This window comes from Vidua macroura, chromosome 23 (genome assembly GCF_024509145.1).
Source record: "Vidua macroura isolate BioBank_ID:100142 chromosome 23, ASM2450914v1, whole genome shotgun sequence".
NCBI lineage: Eukaryota > Metazoa > Chordata > Aves > Passeriformes > Viduidae > Vidua > Vidua macroura.
Genome location: NC_071593.1, coordinates 7,836,329 through 7,861,020, shown reverse-complemented (window position 1 = coordinate 7,861,020; position 24,692 = coordinate 7,836,329). Strand labels below are relative to the sequence as shown.

Below are 24,692 nucleotides of genomic sequence, written 5' to 3'. Positions count from 1 at the left end.
TGAAAACTTATCCGGTTTTATTTTTTAAAGAAAAATATTCCTCTTTAAACACAAAGCATGAACTAAAAACCTCCGAGGAACAGCTTCTCCTTCCTTGGAGCATGTTTAACTAAACTGTACAGTGAGAGAGCTCCCCAAAGAAGTACACACACATAACATACAGTCTTTCTTTCACAGGAAATAAGGTTTAGGACTTGAAGTTGTCCTCCTCACCCTCTCTAGATACCCATTCAATCAAGAAATACTTTGTACCTTACTCCCACCCCAGGACACAATGATGATAATTTCTGGATGCAACATATATTAAAAAAAAAAAAAAAAAAAAAAAGTATGGGCCAAATTGGCCCATTCTAGCCTTTTAACAAATGTCTGTGAGAGAGGTTAAGACCATTGTTATTTCCAGGAATGGTGCTTGGAAGAAAAATATAGCAGCATCCACAGGCAACAGAAGCCCTTCAGTCCAGCTGCCCTGTTACAAGGAACCCAGCCAGTTCAGCAGGGATTTACAGATGTTCCCAGCACCCAGGAAGAGGGAGTGGGAATCAAACATTCACAGGCCTCATCTGTTGCTTGAACAAATAGCCTAAAATTCAGTGAATCTGGCCTACATATGCCAGCAATGAGCTTTTCCCCTCCAGTGACCAATTTAATGTCTAAGACTTTATGTAAAAAGGTATGACAAACTTCAGAAACCAGCAACTTCTTCTACCCACTCCCTCTATCCCATCAAATAGATATGTGCATAATATTTGTCACATCTGCCTAACTCCCCGGACTGCGGGACTGGAACCAGACTCCAAAATACAAATTCTTTCTAATTCAGAACAGCAAAATCATCTAAAGTATCTGCAAGGTCTCAGAACATGCCTAACAAGCCCATAGCCAAAGAAAAAGAACCTGGACATTTTCAATGGAAAGTAGGAAATGGAAAAGGTCTGGAAATAAAGCTCATTTATACTTGACCTTATCATTAATTGTTGGTATGATTAAGTCATGTTCAGATCTTTATCAGGGCATTTTGTAAAGATCTTTCCCATTCCATACACTCCAACAGTTTTTACAGTAGGAAAAGTATTAGAAAAATAAAATCTCCCCTCTGAACAACACTGTATGAAGATCAACATCATCAGTCATGGATATTTTTACAGGGGGACCAGATAAACTTCTGCTTCCTCCAAACCAGCTTTGTACAGAAAAGAGCAGCAAGATAGACACAGTATCCACGAGCTAGATTAAGGCCAACAATATAAAGACAAACATGGGCTCAGATCTTCTGAAATGAAGAAACCTTGCAAATGTTTTTGTACATCTGCACGCACACACACACACACACACACACACGCTCGTGTGTTCCTCAAGCAAAGGCTTCACAACCATGAGAGCACCACGGGAGAGAGTTCTAGCACCAGAATGAAAAACTTCCCTCTTCAGTAATAAACCCCAAAGTCTCTCTATTGCTTTGGACAAGGTCACCAAACCCCCTTCCAAGAACAGTTTGAGTGAGCAGCCACAGAAGTGCAGTGACAGGTTACAGTGTTCCTGCTCTGGAACGCGGGTGGGAAGAGGTGTGTGGAGATGCTGCAGCTCTTGGGTTGCTGGAGAGGAGGAGAAGGTTGCTATTGCAATCTGGTCGAGTGTGAACAGAAACTCAGTGCAGGCTGGCAGGTGAAAGTGGGAGGTTTGCATTCACGGAGTCACAGTGCACATCTGCTGGGTGATGAAGACAAGCAAAGCCACGGCATTTTCTGGCAGCTCGTCTCTCTGTGTAGGAGGCCTCTACGTAGGACAAGGATCCGTGAATGGGATGTCACACGCTGCACCAGAACATCATGAAACCCAGGGAGCAGAGGCTTAAAGAGAAGCTTGGCAGCTGCTCTGCCATCATCCTGCCTGTACACATGCTCGGGTGAGCGTGCAAAGTCTCTAAAAGGGACAAAAATCTCTTTACTACAAGGTTATGGGTCCGGTTTGGCTACAAGGAACAATTCATGCAAGTTACAACAGAATTAATCAATCTGCAGCGCATCTTTCTGCTGCAGGTCTCTCCTGGCTCTGGGCCATGCCCAGGAGGTGCTGGCTGTGCAGCCCTTCCCAGCTCTCTGAGGAGGCCGAGGGAGATGCAGTCAGCAGCGACCTTTCCTCAGCCCCTCGGATCAGCACGTGTGTGTGCAGCTCTGGCCTCCCCTGCGAGGCACAGCAGGGACCAGTCTCAGCCACAGGGAGGGCGGGAGCAGCAGCTGGGAGTGGGCAGCTCAAACCATGCAGGGAGACTTGGAAAACACAGAGACACTCAGTTTTTCAGCACTTGAATCAGCAGCAGCAGCAGCAAAGCCCCATTTATGCTGTCACACGCACGCTGATCAGAGTCTGGTTAGGGCTCCCATGGTCTACCAAGTGAGGCTGGGTAGGAACTCAACTAAAACGTGCAACAAAAACAAAACAAAGTGAAAGGAAGGGTGATCATCACTGCGAGGTGTGGCTCCAGGCTCAGAGCAGAGTATGGTCAGCAGCAGATGCACTTTGCTCTGTGCACATGCAAGAACGTAAGAGAGGAACAGAAACGAACTGAAAGGGAGGGAAAGACACAGTAACCACCAATCCAGGACACAAACACAGGGCACTGGGGTGGGGGAGTGAAATTTCAGGTAAAGGAGCCCAAAGGAAGAGACAACAGAAAAACTCCTAATAGATCCGAGTCCTGCTTCAGGAAATACACAGCTAATACACAGCAAGTCAACTCTCTTCTCACCAGGTATTTTTGATACATTGGTAAATCTTCTCTCTGCACTTGGTTTTTGGGAACCAAAACATCAAGATCAGGATTTCTTTTTTTTTCCCTAACCTGCACTAAATGACTCTGAGTGTTCAGCACAATATTCTAAATGGCCCCTGAATTCTAAGCAATGCTGAAGACTTACCCAAAAGCAGAAATACCCAAACTACAAACTGCTTTTGAAAACCTACTACTTTCCTTGGGCTAGAAAAGAAGAATCTATCCAGAAGGCTGAATTGTCCAGAAGCAGGTTTGGCATTTCTCACTGAGAGCACCGGGGCATTTTACTAAGTAAGAAATATTTTAAACAGTTAGCAAATCCCAAGGTCAGACTGAGGTGTCAGGTTTCTGGATAGATGTATACAATCAGACAGCTCCTCACCCACCTCCAACAGAACAGATTTGTGCGATTTACAGCAAGAACAGGCTCTGCCACTCACTGCCTCAGTGAAAACTCCAGCAGAGCTGTGAGCTGAAGCCCTTTGACTGTGGTGCAAATCACACTGAGATCCTTTCTTTTTACCCACTTCAGAGTAACAGAGTTCATGCCTCCTGGGCAAAGCAAAGCATGGGCTTCCAGGTTCTGATGCAGCCAGCACAGGGTGTCTGCCTGGGGGCTGTGCTGCCCTGCAGCCACAGAGCTGGCTGGACACAGGCATGCACAGGGGCTGAGAACCAGCCTGGCCAGAATGGAACTGGTCAAAGTGGCCTCAGGGCCAGGTCCAGCTGGAAGCACAAGGACATCTAAGATGCAAGAGCATGACAGAGCAGCCAAGGTCACCCATGTGCTTAGGCAAGCTTAAGGCAACTAAAGAAAGTTCACTGACAATTTAGAGGAGAATGCCAGAGAGAAGAGGAACCACTGAGCAGAGCCTGGGGATGCTGTTACAGTAGCCAAAGCCCAGCACCAGCTACTAAGCCATCCCTCTTCTTCAGCTCATTTGCTCTGATTCTCCCCATTTTACCAGCACCATCAGCACGAGGTCAATATGTCAGAAAGAAGAGCTGGGGGTAGGTTCCTAAAAATGCAGCTCACACATTTTCAGGTGTCTCAGGTCAGTTCTTTTGTGGGCCATTGGACTGGCCTCCTGCTTTGAGCTGGAGCTGGGAATTCTGCCTGCCAGTCCAGGGACAGTCCTGGGATATGTTCCACCTGGAAGTGATGGCAGCAGCTGCCCAGGTTCATTTTCATGCCAGTTGAGTGTACAGTAGTTTTTTGATGAACAGCATGCACCGGTGGCGTGGCCTTGGCCACGAAGCCATGGTTGAGTTGTTGTCATCTCCTCAGGACCAGGTGGAACCAGAGAGAAAGGGAGTGCTGCTGGCACAGGTCAGCGCAGGCTCCTGTAGACATAGGCTGATGTGAAGACAGCGTTGAGGGTCAGGCTCACGGCCAGCAGGCCCCGGAGGGCAGAGGTACCAAAGCGACCTTGGCAGAAGGGGAGAACACAGGGGAAAAAAGGTTATTGTAGAAAGAGATGTTAAGGAACTGATCAGTAAAAGTGAACATATGTTGTACTGTTTCTCTCTGGCCAGTGTTTCAGCACAAGCAGAAATTGCTGAAGCACTTTTCCTGTGAGGAAAGACTCCATTGGTCTCTTTTGGCTCGGCTCTATTTTAATCTCATCTCATGCTCTTGACACCTGCATCCCCATGCCTCTTCTGTCTCAGTTTAGCACTTTGTCAGTGTTCTTCAGACAGTCCAAAGAACAGGAAAAAGCTTTGTTAAAATCTTAGAATAGCAGGCAGAAGGTCCATTTAGCAACTACTTATTTATTTGATTTCCAGGAAAGATCTCAGCTACCCTCACAGAAATGCTCACACGTGCATGAAGCAGTCACCAGACTTGTACTCACCTCTCCAGCCTGCCAAATCCTCCCCTTTGGTAGTTGTGTCTACCACACAGGTAGATGAGTGTGACGAGTGATCCTCCTTTTTGATGGAATTATCACTGCAGATACTCCCCCCTTCCACAGCAGATCTCATATCTGCAAGGAGAAAAAGACAGGAAAATTCACCACCCGGGCTTCTCCTGAAGGCTCCCCATCCACCGTGGCCTAGCTGCTGCAGGGCTGTGCCTGCAAGGCAGCTCCTTCCCAGGAACGCCCCGCCGGGAGCGCAGCGCTGCCTCACCGGGCACGCCGAGGCTCTTCCTGGGGAAGCCGGGCAGCTCGGGGGCAAAGGCGTTGCTGTCGGAGTGGGTGTGCTCCTCGGAGCCGCTTGGGGTCAGCAGGGCCTCGTTCTGCGCCGGGAACAGCAGCAGCTTCTGTCCCTGCAGGTTGAGGCGAGCGGGGCTGATGAGCGGCCGGCGGAAGCGCAGCGAGCCCGAGCTGGAGGTCACCGAGCCGGCCACCGACGGCGCCGGGGACGGCATGCGGGAGGGGGCACGGCTGCCCGCCAGCAGGGAGAAGGGATCTGCAACAGAAACACCGCACCGACAAAACCACCGGGTTATCATCCCGCTGCAACAGGCACGGCTCTCTTGAACAGTGCTACCAGGAAAAGGAATGGGAGTTGCAGATGTCCACGGTTCTCTTGAACAGTGCTACCAGGAAAAAGGAATGGGAGTTGCAAATGTCCACCAATGTACTGAAATCCGTTATTTATTTTAGTCCCCACACTGCAAAAAACACAGAGAAATCCCACAAGTACTTTAGTACGCTCAGGAATGACTCAGGAATCAGGTTATCAGGAGCCTGGTGAGCTTTGTCTTTGCTCAGCTGTGCCCATCCAGGAGAGCCTGCACAATCCATTTTGCAGGTGAATGAATTGTACTGGCATGTCCCCCAGAGCTGCAGTACTGAGGAGCAGGAGGTTTGCATCGGCCCGGGGTGTGACTGTCTCTGCAGCAGCACAAACAGCCCAGGGACCCGTCTGTGTCAGAAGGGCAACAGACAGGTCACAGAGCAGCCAAACCCACTGCACTCGGCTGGGAAATCTACAAAAGAGCTGCCCTGGAAGCAGCTGGTCTCCTGTCCAAACAGGCTCAACTCTGCTCTAATCAACAAAGGGTTCCTTATTTTGTCTCAGTGATGTCACCTGTGAGCTCTCCCAGGGAAAACATCCAACACAGAGAGCACCTGATTTTAACGCCCACTTCTAGCAGGGACTCTCCCTGCAGCATTTCTAGCAGCAAAATGGACATTTTCACTGGAATGCGAGCAGCGAGGAAAGAATTCAACCAGACCACGTGTTTCAACCCACTCAGTGCAAATCCTGCAAAGACTGGTGCTCTGGAAGGCCTGGAGCAGTACCTGATGTTGGGCATTCCTTGGACTGGGATGACTGCGAGGCCGGCCGGCTTCCACTGAACAAGTAGCCAGAATCTAAAAGCAAAAACGAAACCATCTGAACCCAGCTGGCTCAGCTGCTGCCAAACCCCAAACCCTAATGCTGCATACTCCTCTCTGCCCCAGGAGCAGCCATCCCTCAACAGGACTGTAACGTGTGGATCCAGCCCCGTTCCCTCTGCACAGCCCCTGCACCCTCCCTGGATCCCTCCCAGCCCATTTCCTGCTGCACCAGTGCAGCCCTGCTCCCTCTGCACAGCCCCTGCACCCTCCCTGGATCCCTCCCAGCCCATTTCCTGCTGCACCAGTGCAGCCCTGCTCCCTCTGCACAGCCCCTGCACCCTCCCTGGATCCCTCCCAGCCCATTTTCTCCTGCACCAGTGCAGCCCTGCTCCCTCTGCACAGCCCCTGCACCCTCCCTGGATCCCTCCCAGCCCATTTCCTGCTGCACCAGTGCAGCCCTGCTCCCTCTGCACAGCCCCTGCACCCTCCCTGGATCCCTCCCAGCCCATTTCCTGCTGCACCAGTGCAGCCCTGCTCCCTCTGCACAGCCCCTGCTCTCACCTGCCCGGGCCAGCGAGGGGATGGTGCCCAGCGAGAGCGCCCTGTTGAGACGGCCGGGAAGAGAGGACGAGGCAGTTCTGCGTGGGGACCTGAAGAGCTGCTGGTTCGTCAGGTGGAGGATGCTGGGTGGTGTTGGCACAAACAGAGACGTGGCAGGTGAAGGGAAGGCTGTGCCAGGGCTGCTGGGAAAGACAGTAATGGAGTCCCCAGAGAGGTACCTGCAAAGGACACGCATGACAGACACTTAGCAATGAGAAATCCCAGCAACTGCCTCTCTCGTGCTTGCAGGAACACCTGGTTTGTTACCAGGTTTGCACTAACCTTCCAGTGCAGGAGTGCTGAAAAGTTTAAAGGAATGTTCCTACACTTTGGGAAAAGAACTGCTCAACCTTACTTATTGTGCACCAACCTGTCCCACAATACAGGGTGGAAAAGCTTAGGAATGCCAGTGAAAATACCCTGGATGAGAAAATTACCCAGAGAATGCTTTAAGAAGTCCAGAGGTTAAAATACAGGAATTTTGTATTATTTTTGACAATTGAATGAAAATACATGAAAGAAAGTCTAGAATATGAACCAGAATCTCTGTTCCTCTGTAAGATTTTTTTAGCTAGAAACAGGTAATAGAACTGTCAAATAAATCATGATGAAGAACTGAGTATGAAGTGCACATGTTTTTAAAAGGAGATATCTGACTTTGCAGATACAATTTAGCAGATACAATATTTGGAGGCTTAATCTCACTTGGAATGGAAACAGAGACAGATGAGAGCAGCAACATGGTTACATGGCTTTTCTTCTGTCAGAGGAAAGCCAGGAGGAAATCAGAGGGTGAAGAAAATCTTAGCCTTGCACTGTGGGGTGATTTATGCACGTGTCATTCTGTCCTGGAGATAAAAGGTATTATGCCATGCTAACTCTAGAGTGAAGATTACCATTTAAAGTATCTTATAAACTACTTATCTGCTAGCAGCAGGCAGCCATCACCAATCCTGACCAGCTTAACGAGGCTGAACACGTGAGCCAAGCAGGGTCCTGGTGCAGGACATGCCTCTATCAGCAGCCAGGGATGTGCTGGTCTTGCAGCCCCAGTGGCCCAACCTCTCCAGGCTCCAGAGGACCTGCCTTTAAAGGGGGTCCTGCTCTGCATCCACGGGGAGCCCTACTGAGCACCCCCACACACATCTACCCCGCCACACACACAGATGGATGTGCCCAGCTCAGCTTTGTAAGAGGAAATGAATGGGAAAGGGAATTAGAAGTGCAGGACTGGTATGAATCATAGGAGAAAGAGTGATACCTACCCCTCACTGTGCCATGGCTGTGGAGGGCCAAACCAGAGCAGCACCTGTGAGCAACATGGCTCTTTTGTCCTAACTTTGCACCTTCTGTGTCTTTGGGCTAAAGGATCCAACTTTACACACTCCTTGCTGCAGCAGAAAACAGCTTAACTGGTTTATTGGCTTTTGGAAGTCTTTCATTTAATGGGCTGGGAGATATTACAGTAATTTATCACTCATAACCACAGTCCTGGGACTGTAACTGTTTTGGATCAGTTCACCCTCACCCAATTAGTGCAGCCAGATCCTCAGGGCAGTGAAGAATCATTTGTCTTGAACCATCCAGAAAAGGAATTTTTCTGATTAGCAAAGAGGAGCCTATTAATGCCTTAGGACTGAATTCTGACCAAAGTGTGTCCTAAACTTTGATCTGTTCTGAACAAATTCCTGCTAAGTGTGCAAAATCCTGTTCCTGTTCTCTGCACTCTTTAGTGTTTGCCACTGCCATGTCAAGAGGGCTCGATGCTGCTAAAAGCTCTCATGGGAATGTGCTTCATGCCTGAGAATGGGCAGCTGAACTAAAACTTCTTCCAGAAGCAGATAAAAAAAAGGTGAGGCGATCAAGAGGATCATAAGGCAGGAAGCAACCACATCACAGCCCTGGGAGGGAGCACTGCAGCTGTGCCTTTGCTCCAAGCCATTTGTCACGTGGTAATAGTGGCTCTGGCAACAGTAAAAAAAAGCAACATAAAAAAAAAGAAGGAAAAAAAAAGGCTCTGGAGTCAGATAGTTTGTGGAAATAGTCAAGGCCCGGAAGCCGTTTATTTCAGAACTTGATATTGTGAACATCAAAAGTTGGGTATCTTAGTTAGTGTTTACAATGATCACAATGTTACTAGACAGTTGGGCACAACTCTGCTACACAGATACTTTAAAAATAAATAAATAGATAAAGAAGAGTATTACATGGTCTGGGACTGTACACGGTCCTGAAGAAACACCTCCTGCCAGGAGAGCCTCCCCTCCTCTGTCCCAACAGCTCCCTGTTATCCACAGACACCACCACAGGTGTGTGCCTTCTTAATTCACATTTTACCAGAGATGCTGCATCATCCCTGGGACAGACAGAGACAAGGGAGGGCACGGGGCAGGCCAGGCTGCAGAAGGACTCACTCCTCTACCAGATAATTCAGCCCATGAAAGAAGAAGGTGAGATGCAGTCACAGGCAGGCAGCTTGGGGGACGTGCCCAGCTTCATCTGCCCTGGCAGCTGGGGAGCCAAGTGTCAGCCAGGGGGTGAAATGTTTCCTCTGGACTCGATGTCCCCTCGGAACTGAGCTGCCCACGGACAGCAGGCACCTCTCTCCCCAGGGTGCAGAACAGGTCCCTGTCAGCCCAGAACAGGTTACTGGCTGGGAGGCAGCACACTGTGTGCCCTGACACTGCTCTGCTCTGCTGCACCTCCTCACTCAGGGCCACAGCCTGTGCCTCCTGTCAAACTCACAGAACCACGAGTATAAAAAACAGGCACAAGGACAAGGGAGAGTAGTGCTAAAATGGGCACAGCTCTCAGACACATTAATATTTTGATATGTGGCTTAGAGAGCTAGAAACTTCAGCTGCCAAGAGTAAGAATTCTTGTCTCTTGCCTGTTGTCCTGCTTTGGATGAAAAAGGAGGGTTGAATTAGAGCTGCCACGTCCTGCACTAAGACCTTCTAGAGTACAGATGCTTGGCATCAGTTGTACCTTTCCTCCCCAGCTGGTGGCACAAAGTGGGGAGGTGTGTGTATGTGCACATCCTATGCCTACACAAATCCAGACTTGCAGGCATGCCAGAAATGTTCAGGGAACCTCCTCCTGCCTGTACACACAAGAGCTTTGGTCCCAAATGAGGCTTTACAGGGGATGACTTCAGGACTGAGTACTGTCCCTTTCCCTGGAGAGCACCTGCCATGGCTCAAAGAGCCAGTGTCCTTGCAGGTGACAGCACACCTGGAAGGAACTGGCAGGTTGCATGTGACAGCACACAATTCCAACAGCATCTCTGGAAACCAAAGCAAAGCCATGTAGCACAGCTCCCTTCTCCTTTCATGGGTGCAGTCAGCCTGGAGCAATTATCTGGCTATTAATTATATTAATTTTTATAAGAGCATAAAATACTTTGTCCACATTACATCAATACATACTTCCTATAGTATCTAAGCATGATTATTAGCTTCACATAATTTCAGCGCACTTGAAAAATATTCATAAAGCTAAAATAATAAGCCACAACACTATTTTTATATTCCCACATGTTCTCACCCTTTGACACTCCCAAGCTCACTAGGGCATGCAAAGCATGGATGTAGGAAAGGAGGAGTTAAGAGAAAGAACTGGAGATAAATACAGTGTGTTTCGAATGGTAAAGGGCCACAAAGGCGTCAGTTTGCATGCACTGCTGTCACTGAGGGCCTCAGGAAGAAGAGAAGCAGCAGCAGCAGAGATGCTGCCTTGGTTGCTGCCTCTGGGCTCTCCCTGTAGAGCCTGCAGAGCTGCTCAGAAGCGTTAGCCCAAGTGTCCCCCGTGCCCTGCCACGCTCAGTGGTGGCACAGGAAGGACAGAGGCGCTGGCCTGGCAGACACATGGGCACTGCTGTGCCATGCTGCAGCCATGTTCCACCAAGCAAAGCAACACAGTGTTGTCCCAAATCTTGTCCAGGGAAAGGCACTTAATGAACCCACACTGGCCCCTTTATAAATCTGGCTCTGCTGGGCAGGGTACAAGATTTTGAGTTGGCACATCAGCCACGGCCACTCAGGGCCAGAGCCAGGCACTTGGGGATGGAGCAGATTTGATTTCAAGTGACACACAAACCCACTAACAAACCTTCAGCACCTCAGCTCTGTTCTGCTGCTGTCATCCCCTGCTCCAGACACATGGTTAGTATGAAAAAACAGCACCTCGAATTAGGGGCTTTTGGGCTAAAACCCTCTAATATTGTTAAGATATTCACATGCTCTAGCCTGCATGGCTGAGAGAATCCTCAGGCAAAAAAACAGCACCTCGAATTAGGGGCTTTTGGGCTAAAACCCTCTAATATTGTTAAAATATTCACATGCTCTAGCCTGCACGGCTGAGAGAATCCTCAGGCAACAAAACAGCACCTGGAGACCACCATGTGTTCCTCTGTGGCCTGAAGTAAGAGCCCAGCAAAGGGAAAACAAGAAGTTCAAAGCAGTGACCAAGTGGTTCTGGATGATTTTGTGTCAGCTGTGGTTGTTAGTTGTTACCAAGCCTTTGTTGGCTCTTATCCCACCCAGCAGAAGGAAATGTGTCACAGAAAATAGCACCTCAGCTGCACAGGACAGCACCACTGTGCACCAAAAACCACATTTTCTGCTGCTGGACTCACTGTGGGGCAAGCAATCATGCAGTTAGATTATGTACCTCAGATATCTACATCTAGATGACATATCTAACTGCTGAGTGAAAAATGCAAAGCACCTTCCCTACAGAACCTATGGCATGGCAGTGTCTGGAACAGCCTATTTGGCTTTGAAATCAGGTGTGGCAAGAACAGTCTCAGCAAAGGCAGTAGTGGTTTGACTGTGTTTTTTTCCACAGTCAACAGCAGAATACTGCTCACTTACAACTTCTCTGCAGGGCTCGTTGTCTGAGACACAACTGGGACTGACTGAATGCTACAGTTTATAAATCAGAACACCTCTGGACAAAACCCACCCTTCTCCTCCTTTCTTCCCTTACCCCTAAAGACCCATCACCCTCCACCATCAGCAAAAGCAGGTGAGACAAGGAGAAAGAAAGGAGGCTGTCAGCATCAGAGTCTCTAAAACACCAGAACTTCAATTGCTGCAAGTTTGGTTTTGAGGCTCTGAGGTGGTGGTTGTTTTTAGAAGCAGCAGCACAGACATGCTGAAGCACCCAGAAGTGGGGAAGATAAGCTGACACCTGAGCAAAAACAAAAGCTTCTTTGGCATTAAATGAACCCCACTTCAATATGTACTCTGTTATTCTGTTTCACCTTTGAAATTTTCCCAATTACGAGCACAAAAGTTCTTCAATTGTAAGTTGTGAACAAAGCACCACAGAGATGAGCTGTACAGCTTGGCCATGAAACAAAGTAGCTTTCTGATGTTCTGACATATAAATTAGTGCAACTAGCAAATATACTTCATTTGTATTAATCTGCATAAAGTGAAGACAAACGGATGTCACTTGCAGTTAACATATCTCCCACATTAAAGGACTTTAAACTCAGTATAGATTTGCACTTGCTGTGCAAACAGAGCTAAAACGTTCCTTAACAGGATTATTTAGGCTTCACAGTGTAAATCCTCTCCTTCCCACAGTTCTAGCAACTGCCTGTTCCCAACATTTAGCGTGCATCCTCCCCATCCCATTCCTGCACAGGGAAAAAGATAACAAGAGAAAAGAATATATATATATTGGTAAACCAATATAACATTTTAGAGAAAAATGTCACAAAAGGTGCCTGACCCCAGGGAGCTTGAGGATGAGTCAAGTTTAAATAGAAAGAAAAAAGCAAAGTGCTCCTAAAAAGGGAGGAAACCAGATACTTAAAGGAGATAGGAGATGACAGGAAATGGGACACAGTGAAGCTTAACACAGCCTTGGCTTTCAGCTCCTGACAATAAAACATCTGAAGAGGCTGCCAGCCATCTTTGGAAGCTGCCACTTAGAGTTTCCTTACTACTGGGCAAGAGAATTTGGATAGATTCATTTCATTCATTTCATTCTTATTAATAAAAGGACATTGCTGACAGAAATCAGGCATGACATTACCATGACCATTGCCACAGAATTTGTCAGCTTCTCATAACCCTCCTTTGAGCCTTCTCAGTATATCCTTCAAATATTAAATTCCTCCCATTCCTTGGACACATCTCACAGGATGAACAGCAAGAGGAACTTTCAATCCAAATTGTACAGGTAAGTGCAGAAGACAATCACAGATAAAAGTCTGTTCTTACATGTATTTCATGAGGAGAATTTGGAAGTCCTGAAGAGGAAGAAGGGAGGAATTAAAAAAAAGTCCAGGTGCCTTATTTCACCTAATGGCCAGAATAGCTCAAGGTTTCCCATGCCTGTGAGCTGGAAGGCAAATGTTTTGGGTCAGGACATGGGAATGTGGAAGATGGAACCAGACTTTGCAGGGGCTGGATTCCTCTTGTGGGTAAGCAAGTAAACAACCCTCAGCATCATTCACAAGCACCAGAATGGAGCCAGGTTCTGTTAACTGCAATATCCAGCTCCAAGCATCTGAAGGCACCAGAAAAAGATCCCAAAGGAGAGCCCAGGTGGGCAGCAGGGCTGTGTGGCCACTCCCTTGCTAAGTTACAGGCACACAGCCAGGAGCTGCACCTTCCCATGACTCAGCCTGGCTTATTGTTAACGAATTTCAGAGCTTTTGGCAGTGCTACCTTTATGCTTTCACAATGAACACCAGTTTGATGAACAGTAAGTATGAGCAGCTAGGAAATAGCTTTTGTTTCCTTTAAAAAAGCTCCTCTAATTTCACCAGCATCTGCAGCACCCAGTAGTGTCTGCATTTTTCAGCAGGAGTTGCAGATATTTCACAGTGAGAGCTCCACTCTGATTATTTTATAGTTTTTACACTGGAAGATCACCAATTAACTTACATCAGACTATTAGGGTGGTGAGTTCCACTGTGCTATTCTGAACAGAAGAAAACAGCAGATGTTCTGTTAAAGTGCTATTTCCTCTTGAAAAGCCAAAGTCCATATGAGAAACTCAGTGGAGTGCCTTTCAAACAACCATGCAGAATAATCAGACTGCTTATCCTAAGAGGCCCCAACAAGTTAATCCTAAAAAACCCAAACAGCTCTAAGTTCCTTCCTCTCCACACAATAATACCCAGCCACCACAGCTTTCAGCAGAGGAGTGCCAGGCACTCAACTCCAAGTCACAATTTCCAGACCCTTTTTTCAGCAGTATTAGCACAACACCAGACTGCAAAAAGAACCCCTGCAAGTAACCCAAAAAATCCATCTCTGTTGCCATGCAGTCCCCCAGCAGAGCTCCCACCCCTTCCAATCTGTGTTCTCAGCAATGAACACCGACTGAGTAGTGGTGTACAATGAAAGCTGACCAGGTATCACAGCATGAGCCTGGCAGTCCCATACTTCTCTCTCTAAGGCTATAGGAATGGAGGAACAGAGGCATTTTTATCCAGCTGTCCTTATACACAGATGTTGCTTGGGGAGCAGGTGGGTAAAAAAACCCAAAGAAAACTGGCATTGAAAGCAACAACCACTGGTAGATCTGAAAATTTAACCTCAAACAGCTGAATACCTTCAGGTATTAAAGACACCCTGAGCTACATGACTTTTTAAAGCACCTTTTTGAATAAATTACTGAAGTTTCAGTCAAAAGCACTTGAGGACACTTCTCCATTTGAAACAGGAGCCAGGAGAAGGGCAGAGCGAGAGGGTGCAGGTAAGTGATGCTACACAGTGGCAGGCAAGAAGAACCAGGTTATGGGCTCTGTGTGGTCCCCTCCTCGTGTGCCTGGGCACCACAGCACCTGTTAACGAGGACTCCAAATCCAGAGGCAAGTTCCCATCAGTTCCAAATTAAAATGACCAGCACCATTAGGAAAGAGAAGGTGGCCCAGGCCCCATGGTGGATCAGGGCAGAAGGTTCCTCTGTGAGTGGCTAAGGATGGAGAGGCAGTGAGAAGAACCAGGAGGACAGGAGGAGCCAGAATCTCTTTGGCTGGAAGAGCAGAATGGGGAGGAGGCTGCATTTATGGAGCAGTTTGTGAGGCAGCTGCTGGAAGAACTGACTTTGGGGAAGCTGGATATTTGTACTGCTGACGTAGGATGCAGGAGGAAGGGAGAATGGAGGCAGCACGAGTAGCTTCCACGGCTAGCAGTGGAAATGCTAGCACAGTGGTAAGCAAGGATGGGGGAAAATTATATATATATATATATACACATATATATACGTGCATATATAAATATATATATTTTTAAAAAAGGGAAGAAGAGCTCTTCATTGCTTATCTAATTTTAAAAAAGAGACACAGAGGAAGGGAAAATAACCAGAGGAGAGAGAAGCACCAGTCGCAAAGAGTTCACAAGGCTTTTTTCCTCCTTCCCCCAGCGTCACTGCTCTGGCTCTGACCTTCGGGGCCGGAATCTCCGCTGGCCCGTTGACTTCCGTGTGGCCACGGCTGCGGTGAAGCCCACCAGGCAGCACAGGGACGTGGTGCCAAACTTGGCCGTGTCCAGCCAGCTGGGCGTGTCTGCCTTCAGGTACCGCTCGGCCAAATGCAGGCTCATCACTCCGAACCACAGGACTGAGGCAAACGCATCGATTCGCCGGAGCCTGCCACGGGACAAGAAACCAAACAAGACTTCAAACACCACTGAAGCACCTCGGTCCTGGGCAAGGGCAGGGAAAATGGGGAGGGTACCCAGACTGAGCAGGCTCTGTACTGCCTCTCACTACAGCACATCGTGTGCAGCCCTGCCTGCTGCTGGGCAAGTGTCTGAGCAGATCAGTTCCATTTTCTGCCAGAGCTGCACAGGCAGCTTTTCATTCACAGCAATTCAAGCTTAACCACAATGAACCAAGGCGTGCAGTACTACACGTGCCATTCTGGAACGTGTTTACCCCTCGATCACCGAGGCAACACAGGGCTAGAGAGCTGCCACTAAAGCAGTTTGAGCGAGACAGAAGCCGAGCACACCCACCTGATGCGCCCAGCCAGGAACATGGCCAGCAGGCAGGTGAAGAGCCCCAGCACAGCCACTGCCATCTGGTGATTCTTGCCGTAGGCCCACGCCGTGCTCAGGCTCTCCAGCAGGCGTTCTGGGAGCAGGTGGAGCAGCTCCTGCCAGCCCCGTCCCCAGCTGCCACTGCCACTGCCACTGCCACTGTCACTGCCACCGCGGGGGCTCGCCCCAGTCCTGTTCCGCACGGACGCGGGGCCAGAGGGGACAGGAGCAGGGACAGCTGTGCTGAGGGAGAAGGGGTCGCCTGACCCGTACAAGGCCATCAGAACCAGGAACACGCAGCTGAGGAAGGCCAGGAACCGCAGAAGTACCACCTGAGCTGGCGTGGTGATGGAAGTGCAAGAGGAGGAGGAACACAAATTCTGCAGAGGAAGGGAGAAACACTTTGTCAGAAGGTGAATAAACTGCAGCAAGGTTTTGAGACGGTGCTGTATGAAACACTTCCAGACTCTATGGTTTACTGGACTGTTCTGCTCAAGTCCTTCTAAGTCTCTGTACTGGGCTGACACCACATGGGATTATTGTAGACTAGCAAGGAGCAACTGCAGAGACATGAGCAGAAGCCAAGGTCAGGCAGGGCAGTGAAACAAGGAGAAGGTCATAACTCAATTCCCATTGCTCTTTTTTTTTTTCTTTTTTCCCCTTGTACTCTAATTTCCTGAAATGCACTCATAAATCGGCTTCCCTACCTCCCTTTCTCTGCCTGTCCCATTATTTTCCTTCCACTTTATTATTACATTAGACTTACCTTCTGGCAACTGTGCTGAATGACACCAGCAAGAGCAAAACCTCAAACTAACATTACAAGCATCTGTGCGCTCCTCTAAACGGCTGCCACGCACCCAAGCTCCCAGGGCTAGAGAGCCCCGGGCTGCTGCCTCCCTTTCCCAGCGGCAGCCGCAGGTGCAGTGGCAGAGCCGTGTCCCTGCCCCTGCACTCCCTGACGTGTCCCCACGTACCTGGGCGTAGCTCTTGTCCGTCTCCCGGCGCCTGAAGTGGTGGCTGAGCAGCAGCGCCCGCAGCTGCCGGTTCTGGTGTTTTATGTAATACTCCACAGCAGCCTGGCACGGGCGGCACAGCTTGTAGGTCTGCTCCAGGTGGTGCTTGTACACCTCAATCTCCTCATCGTACTTGCCCTGGAGAGAGAAGAGCGGGGGAGAAGTAGGTGAGAAGTGCAGGTGCCTCACCAGTTGTCACGTTTGACAGGCAGGCAAAGCGTCACACCAGGCTCACAGGGACAGCTCCCTGAACCAAGCTGCAGGCCAGGCACACAGCCAGCCTCACACAGAGCTGGCCCAGCCTCCATGTCCCAGAAGGGATGGCAAAGAAGAGCCCTGGAGAAGGCTGCTGTGGCCCAGCATCAGGATGTTGAATTTCCATGCCCGATTTTGCTGTCTTTGTTGAGATCTTATGAATTCCACATAGGTGAGACAAGTGACTAGAATTGCTCTTCCTCTCCTCAAAAGAGGGGACACAAAATATCTCTGGCTCCCTCACTCCAGGCTCATCCCTCCCTGAAACAGCCAGCCCTGCTGTCACTGACACCCTTATCCAAGCACACTGGATAACACAATCCCAGGTTTCTCAGCTGGCACAGGCACTGAAGCCCACTGGATGCTTAAAAAGGGGCCAAAGGCTGGCAGTACTTGAGCAACTGGATAGGTCTGGCAAGAGGCAGGGACTAGAAATAAAGCTGAGAAAAGGGCACCAGCCAAAAATATTATCATTAAGCATGATCAAATTTCAATCTGTTCTCCAGGAATCACTCTGATTAAACTCATTATAATTACACAAAGCAGACTGGATTAGGCAAGCCAGAGGATGGACACATCACACTACAGCACAGTCTAACCCTAAGGCTTGACCATGGTTAAAGGCCAAGGAGTGCAGCACTAAATTCGCTGCACAAAACTTTAGGAGGCCATAAAACTGTGAAGGAGAAATCCCACTATCCCATCCTCCATGCATACTAACTAATGGGAAGGCCAAGAAGTTGCTCGGCAGGAAGCCCTGTTGCTGTAACTGCAAAGTCCCTTTGCCCTCCTAAGCACAGATGTCTAACCAGGGAAATCGTGGCTGCACAGGATTCCTCTCCCACTTCACTTGTAAATGCAGAGCAGCACAGCCAGGGCCTTGGGAAAACAAAATCTATTAAGGCTTTATGTTAACTAGTGGGTTGTTGTGCCTCTCAGGTCCCATAAACTCAGCCATGGGAAGTCCTGGAGTTGTAAGATGATCTCAGAAATGTCTTGGGCTCAAGCCTCAGTTTCCAGTGCTCATCTAGAACAGGGGAGCATTCCAGCTTTGAAGTAGAATTAGGTAAATTTACAACACTAATCACTGAACTTCTCTGCACTGGAGTGCCACAGAGCGCTTCTGAAGACTGTTGGAACATCATTCCACAGCACACTGAAAAACTGCTCTCTCTCCTGCTCACTAGGCTGCAGCATGGAATAAACAGAGCAGGAATAGCAGACACACGGATGGGAATGCCTTGGACAAACACTCTCCAGTGATGGCAGTCCCTAACGAACACTTACCTCCTCCCTTGGTGAGAATGAAGCCAGCTGTTTGATTTTCATGGTTTGATGGTTGTTGCATTTCTTGCAGAGCAGAATTTGGCTGCTCACCCACTGCTGTGGTTTGGTAGGGTCACAGAAAGTCGGACTGCCTGACACAACGTGGTTAAGGTGTTCCATGTACTGGGCAGGGATGGGCTTGTTGTAGTCTCCATTCTGACAAAAGTAGGGGGAAAAGCAAACATTCAATCATAAAATCAAAGCTAGGTTGACAGTAAGATTCCCAAAGCTCTGTCAGCAGCTCTGCATTTCATTAGCATTCACCTATGCAACAAAATAAATAAATAAATAAAGAGGCAAAATGCTTCAATCTTGCCCCCATCTCCAGTGTCCTGCACACCTATTGCAAGTAGCTGGTGGTGCTGGATTTCAGCTATTTAACAGAATACAAAACCAGAGAAGAATTGCTCCATACAGTAAAACAAGTATTCTTAAGGGATAGGTCAAGGCCACTTTTACCCTTTAAAGTAAGAGAGGAACATTTGTCTCGGTCTCTCTAGTCAGCACGCCCCAGCGCAGTGGACTCTTCCTGCAAGCTGAGGAGCTGAGCTCGCGGGTGCTCAGCACAGAGCTGCCAGCTGTCCACTCAGCTGCACTGCAGCTGTGCCGTGCTACCTGAGGCCCAGATCCCCGGGGCACGTGCCAGCCTCCCGTACCTCCTGGAAGCCGTTGTACTGCTCGCAGTTGGGGCAGTCCCAGCAGTTGCGGTTCCCGTAGGGCACCACCGTGTCCTGATTGCAGAACCAGCAGTTCACCGTCACGTGCGTGGGCTTCTTCCTGGGGGGAGAACACACATCTCAGGCACGAGCACTGAGCTCAGCTGATGGAGAGGAAAGTAATGGCTTCCAAAAGTGAAATGCAGGAAAACAGCCAATCTTCCCATTCTTAATGGTATGACTTGGAGTAGTCCTTTTAGCAATGAAAAAACGGAATGCTAAAGCAGAAATAAATTCTGCCTGACAGTCATCCCTCTGTTCTAGTACCATGGACATGCCAGAACTTTAATAACAACCTTGTGATTTACCCACTTCACTGTTTTTCAGGGGCATACTTGGGGGTGTGAGTCCTCTCCATAATCAGCAATGCTATTCTATGAGAAGGTGCAGTAGAATTGATGCTTAATACACAGGATTCCAGGAAAAGGAAGTCAGGATCCACAAGAGCTGCTGGTGACGGTGCTCAGAAACCCAGCAAATGGGCATCCCCTGCTTTTATGCACTAGAACTGAAGGGATAAAGACTAATGACCTTGATCCACGAGCCCCCTGTTTTCTAAAGCAACAGCCAATACAAACAGCTGTGACGTGGCCCCACCAAAACAGGTTGTGACAGATGTTTGAGCAGAGAACTTCAGCGGCCCGACCCCTGAGCCTGCCTGCTAGAGAAGCTCTGCATTTGTCTCAAAACTCAGTGCAATCCCCAAGAGGAGCTCCCTGGCAGGTCAAGGCAGCACAGCCCAGCTGTCTGGGTTTATCAGGACCAGTCCCAGTCACACTTCCGAGGGAGGGCAGCTGCCCAGGACTCGCTATGGCAGCTATGCAGACAGATGGACCCAGCTGCCACCAGCCCAGCTCCACCAGGGAATTAATTAATCTGTGTGGCTCCACTGCAGCAGCAGAGAGGGCAACAGAGCAGGGGAGCAAATAACAGTAGCCAAAGTGCTCCCAGCTGAGAGCAACTTCTCCCAACTCTAGGGAATGTCCTCTGCTGCTGAAACATCTGAATGCTGCAGAAGTGTTGTCTGGCACCTGCAACCAAACAGCCAGGTGGGTCTTCTCTCTCAGCCATCACCTCTGAAGCTGGATCTCCACAATTAACATTTTTCCCACTCACATTTCTATAGACCATGCCTTGGAACTCGGTTCATAAAACATCAAACCCTCAAGCAATGTCTGAGCCTCCTGTTTAGGCACTAACAATGAGGATATGCTTGAAACGAAGCACTGAAAAGTCAGAATGTACAGAGGATTCCCTGCCAGATGCTGAAAGAAAATGGCTGGAGCTACTAGGATGACAGATTCTCATCTCAAAATAGATGCAAACACCCACACCCCTCTTAAAATGAATATTCCCTGCTCAACTTTCTTCACTGCCAAGGCGGCTCAACTGATCTGAGATAAAAATATCACTGCTAAAACTAACAGGCAAATAAACCCCCCAAACCAACCCAGAACTTAAAGCAGACAAATCTAGGTTGATAGTCTGAGTTATCCACGAGCTCCCGCTGTCCAAAAGCCAAGCACATGTCAAAACAGCCAGATGGAGGATGGACAGCAGCACCTGTTGTATTAGTCCAACCTCACTGTCACAGGTGTAAAAGCTGTGCAAATACAACACACAGGCCCCAACCAGCAGCACACAAACCCCGCGGCTCCTGGGGCACAGCCTGAGCTCCACCCTCTGAAGGAGGTTATTGTCCAGGCTCTGTAGAACCTGCCACAATCCCTTCCTCTGGCACCCATGGAGACAAGACACACCACCCCTCAGCCTCTACCCACCCCCGGGCTCTAAATTCCATGACATGACAGAGGTAACAGCACTAATTTCAAGGATAACAGAAGTGGAAAGCACAGGTGAAGAAATGAATAAAGCAGCCATGCTATAAAGCAAAATCCATCAGTGCCAAACCCTACCTGAGAACTCGCTAATATCAGAGAACAAATCCTCAGTGTACTCGAGGCCTTTCCATCCTTTTCCAAGCGGGATCTCATTTCTTGCTCTTGAGGCTCAGGAAGTGCTACCAAGGATTAAATAGCAGCACTTCATTTGCAATATATGCAAAACAAATGGCTAAACCCTGGATTATTTAGGATAAAAGGCAATAATACTTCCTTCTGTGAACCTATAATCTGTTGCCATAGAAATAGGTGCAAAAAATCCCAAATTCCCAATCTGGTGGATGCAGAAGAACAAGAGGAGAAAAAGGTTGTTTAGGCAAGTACATGTAGGTAGAGTGCTAATTTTCTAGTAATTGGGCAGGACTGAAAAATACAAAAACCAAGTTCTGCATTTGGAAAGACTCTCAAATACAGATTTAACTACTTTGGAGCTATATTTACCTTGACTGAATTCAGGCAGCAGCTGAGGGCAGTGAGCTAAAGCACACGCTGCTTCCAAAGTCAGATCCTGGTACAAGACTGCCAACACAAATCGAGCCTTTACCATGTGCTCAATCCCTTGCAAATCAAAAGGCACATCATTCCTCAGGAGTTTATAATTTACCACTGTACTAACCTGAACCAGCTCCACTGGACAGAGAACCTCCCTGCAAACTAAAACCTGAGCAACAAGAAGTGATTGAGTTACTTCAGGCACAGAGAGATTCCACTCACAGCTGATGTGCTGTGCTAACTCCCTGTGCAACCTGCACACCCAGCCAAGCTCAGGAAATATTCCCAGGCTTGGACAAACTGTTTTGCAGGTAGAAAATATTTGCTTAAGACAGAATTGAGGGCAAAATACCTGCAGTAAACTCCGTTATGACATCAACACCTAAATGTCTGACATTGCTCAGATAATATGACACCCTGTTTCTTTGTGAGAAGCTGCTGGATTCCTTTATGTTGCTCACAAAAATCAGGCTGTAGCTCTGCAGGTCCCATTGACAAACACTGGTTAGCAACTAGTTTGTGTCTGTCATGTAACACAAGGAGGAACTTAGGCTCCTTCCCAGCACTCTTCCCTTCTCATTTCTACACACATTTAAGGTCATGCTGAAGTCCATGCTTCTAATGGATTGCCAGAACAACGGTCTACCTTGGTAAGTGCTGGTGATAATAAACTGGATTTGTAAATATTTTTATTTACATCTATTCCCCACCCTCTATAAGTCAGAAGATGAAGATGTTTACTTTTCTGTAGTCTTGAAAGAGACTTGGGTGGATGTAGAGTTTTTTGCTGGGCTACCAAGGATTAGAAGAAAAACCCAATTCTCTATTAAAAGTATTTAAAGCAGCAGTCTTCATTCTGGCACAACTGGATTACAAAGCAATTATTCAAATGGCTATGCCAGCAAATCTGAACAAAAAGTACACGAGGAAGTTTTGCACAGGTCAGTTTTGATCAAGCCACATCTGGTGGCAGCTGGACAGACCAAGAGCTGGCACGGCACTGTTGGCACACCTGGGTTCAGAGCTCCGGCCCTGGCAGGGAAACCCCTGGGTGGCACAGAACAGCTGCCACACTCCAGGCTGTGCCCAGGTCCAACATCTGTCAGTAAAGGGGTCTGTCAGGGCAGACCCAACGCTAAACCCCATTTTCCAGTGCAAGGAAAACACATCACAGCTGCCAGATTCCAGCAGGTGAGCTGTAACATAGGTGCATTTACTCAGAAGTAGCAGCTGGAGACAAGATTTAGCCCCAAGACCAGATTTCTAGTACAGTGATGTAAGTTACAATGCAGCCTGTCCTCCCCCAAGAGCCAGACTTAGTGTCCTCTCAACCAGGAAAAAGGTGCCCAGTGCACTCAGGCAGGGACACCCAGTGATAACCACAGGCTCTGTTGGTATCTGGACATCAAATTTTTTATCTCCTTGACAAACAAAAAGCAAAGGAAGCATCGTAACTGTGTCTCATATCACGTCTGTGCCCCTTATTAAGCTGTCCTCCTTGATGACTACGGAAGATTCATTAAACCAAGGAGAATAAGAAATTCAGAAGGACCAGGATGGTACTGAGAAACACAAACATGCAGCCTCAAAGAATGATCAAGGTCACCTGAAAGAATTTACCGGCAGTCTTCAAGGACTTGGGGAAGAAGTGCTTTCCATTCCAGAGACCTTTTGATGAACCTGAGCAAAACAAACCCACTCTCCTCCCTCAAAAGGCGTGCTAGCCTCAACTGGGTCAAAGAAATCTTGCCTGCTTCACTGGGATTGCTTTAGGCCACTTGGATTTCTTGGCTACCCTAAATATGTCACAGAAAGGCCAAGTCTTGTATATGGACTAATGTCTCATTGATCATTGATACGGTTAAATAAACAGCAAATGCTTTAGAGCAAACCTTAGGCATCACACTGAGGGTGCAGGGAGATGCTTCTCTTGCAAAGCATTAACCTGAAGTGGACCTTAACACAGGGAGCCCTTGGGACTGGCTTGTCTCCAATAGAAGCACTTAATAGATGAGCAGGCTGCAAAGTCTATTGCTGCTACAGGGACTGAAAAGCCTTATATTCCACACATCCCTGCATTCCTTCCATGCTATGCTAGATTAGAATCTGTCAAATTAAGCTTTTCTCCTTTCATGAGATCTGAATCATGACATCTCTCCTGATGCTTTCCAAACCTGGTTTTCAACTGCTCTGATTTTGTTCTAAGGTCAGGAACGTTCTGTGCAATTAAGAAACAAGTAACCAAAGAATTTTGGTCCCTAATCAATAATTTTGACTTGTATAGATTCTCCCCTAGTTCTAGCACTGTGCTAACAACGCTGTTGTTTTACAAACCTGTTCCCCAGCAATCCATCCTTCACCCCACATCCACCAGCCAAAGGAGCAGGATCTTCTCTTTCCCTGCCTCACAGACGCCGGAGAAGAAGCCGGGCAGAGCGCGACGGGCCAGAGCCGCGTCCGCGTCCCCGGGCAGCGCCGGGCGCGCTCACCGCCCGCGGGATGCTGTGCCCGGCGCACAAAGCCATTCCCGGCGACAGGGAAGCACGCTGCCAGCCGTCCTCCCTCGCGTTCCTGCCGCCCTCCCCGCGGGGGCCCTGCCCGCACACCCGCCCGGGCCCTGCCGGGGCTCTCCGGGAGCGGCCCCGCCGCTCCCACACGGGGCGGGCCCGGGCCCCGCGTGGCGCCTTCCTGCCGCGGCGGGCCGCATCCCGCCATGGCCCGGCCTTCCTCCTCCTCCTCCTTCCTTCCTTCCCTCGCTCGCTGCCCGCCCCGCGGCCCTGCGCCCCGCCGGCCGTACCTCCGCGCGATGCGGTAGAGCAGCAGCCCCGCGGCCGCGGCGCAGGCGGTGACGCCCAGCCCGGCTCCGTCCATGCCGCCGCCGCCCCGGCGCTGGCGGTGCCGCTTTGTAGGGGCGCGGCCGCCCCCCGGCCCGCCCCTCGGCCCGCGGGGGCGGCGCGTGACTCACGGCGGGGCCGGAGTCGTGCGGCGGGGCCGCCGTGACTCAGCGCCGCAAAGGCCGAGATCGTGGCGGCGGGGGCGGCCCGGGCCCGGCGCTGCCCCGGCCCTGCGGGGGCGGCCCGGGGAGGTCGTGCCTGGCCCGGCGTGCCTGGCCCGGCGCCCGGCGCACACCGCGGGGGGACATGGCTTCTCCCGCACGCAGCCGCGGCGCTGTCTGGGACAGCAGGGACAGGCCCGGTGAAGGGCGGCCGCCGCAGCGCGGCCCTCACGGAACACCCGGAGCTGGCGGGGACACGGCCCAGCCCCGGCCCCGCACAGACAGCCCAAAATCCCTTCCCTGGGCAGCCCTGGAGC

The 24,692-nt window shown here is 49.4% G+C and overlaps 1 protein-coding gene across 1 annotated transcript; it reads right to left on the bottom strand.

Moving 5' to 3' along the window:
• On the bottom strand, nt 1-24,251 carry TMEM201 (transmembrane protein 201). Its single transcript, XM_053997467.1, has 11 exons — nt 24,178-24,251; nt 18,928-19,048; nt 18,233-18,427; nt 16,652-16,828; nt 15,651-16,054; nt 15,079-15,282; nt 6,628-6,845; nt 6,028-6,099; nt 4,907-5,188; nt 4,630-4,761; nt 1-4,202 (listed from the first exon to the last, which is right to left on the bottom strand). Exons 1-11 carry the CDS (start codon nt 24,249-24,251, stop codon nt 4,105-4,107), a joined length of 1,977 nt encoding a protein of 658 aa, XP_053853442.1. The 3' UTR covers nt 1-4,104.
• Nucleotides 24,252-24,692: the final 441 nt, after the last annotated feature.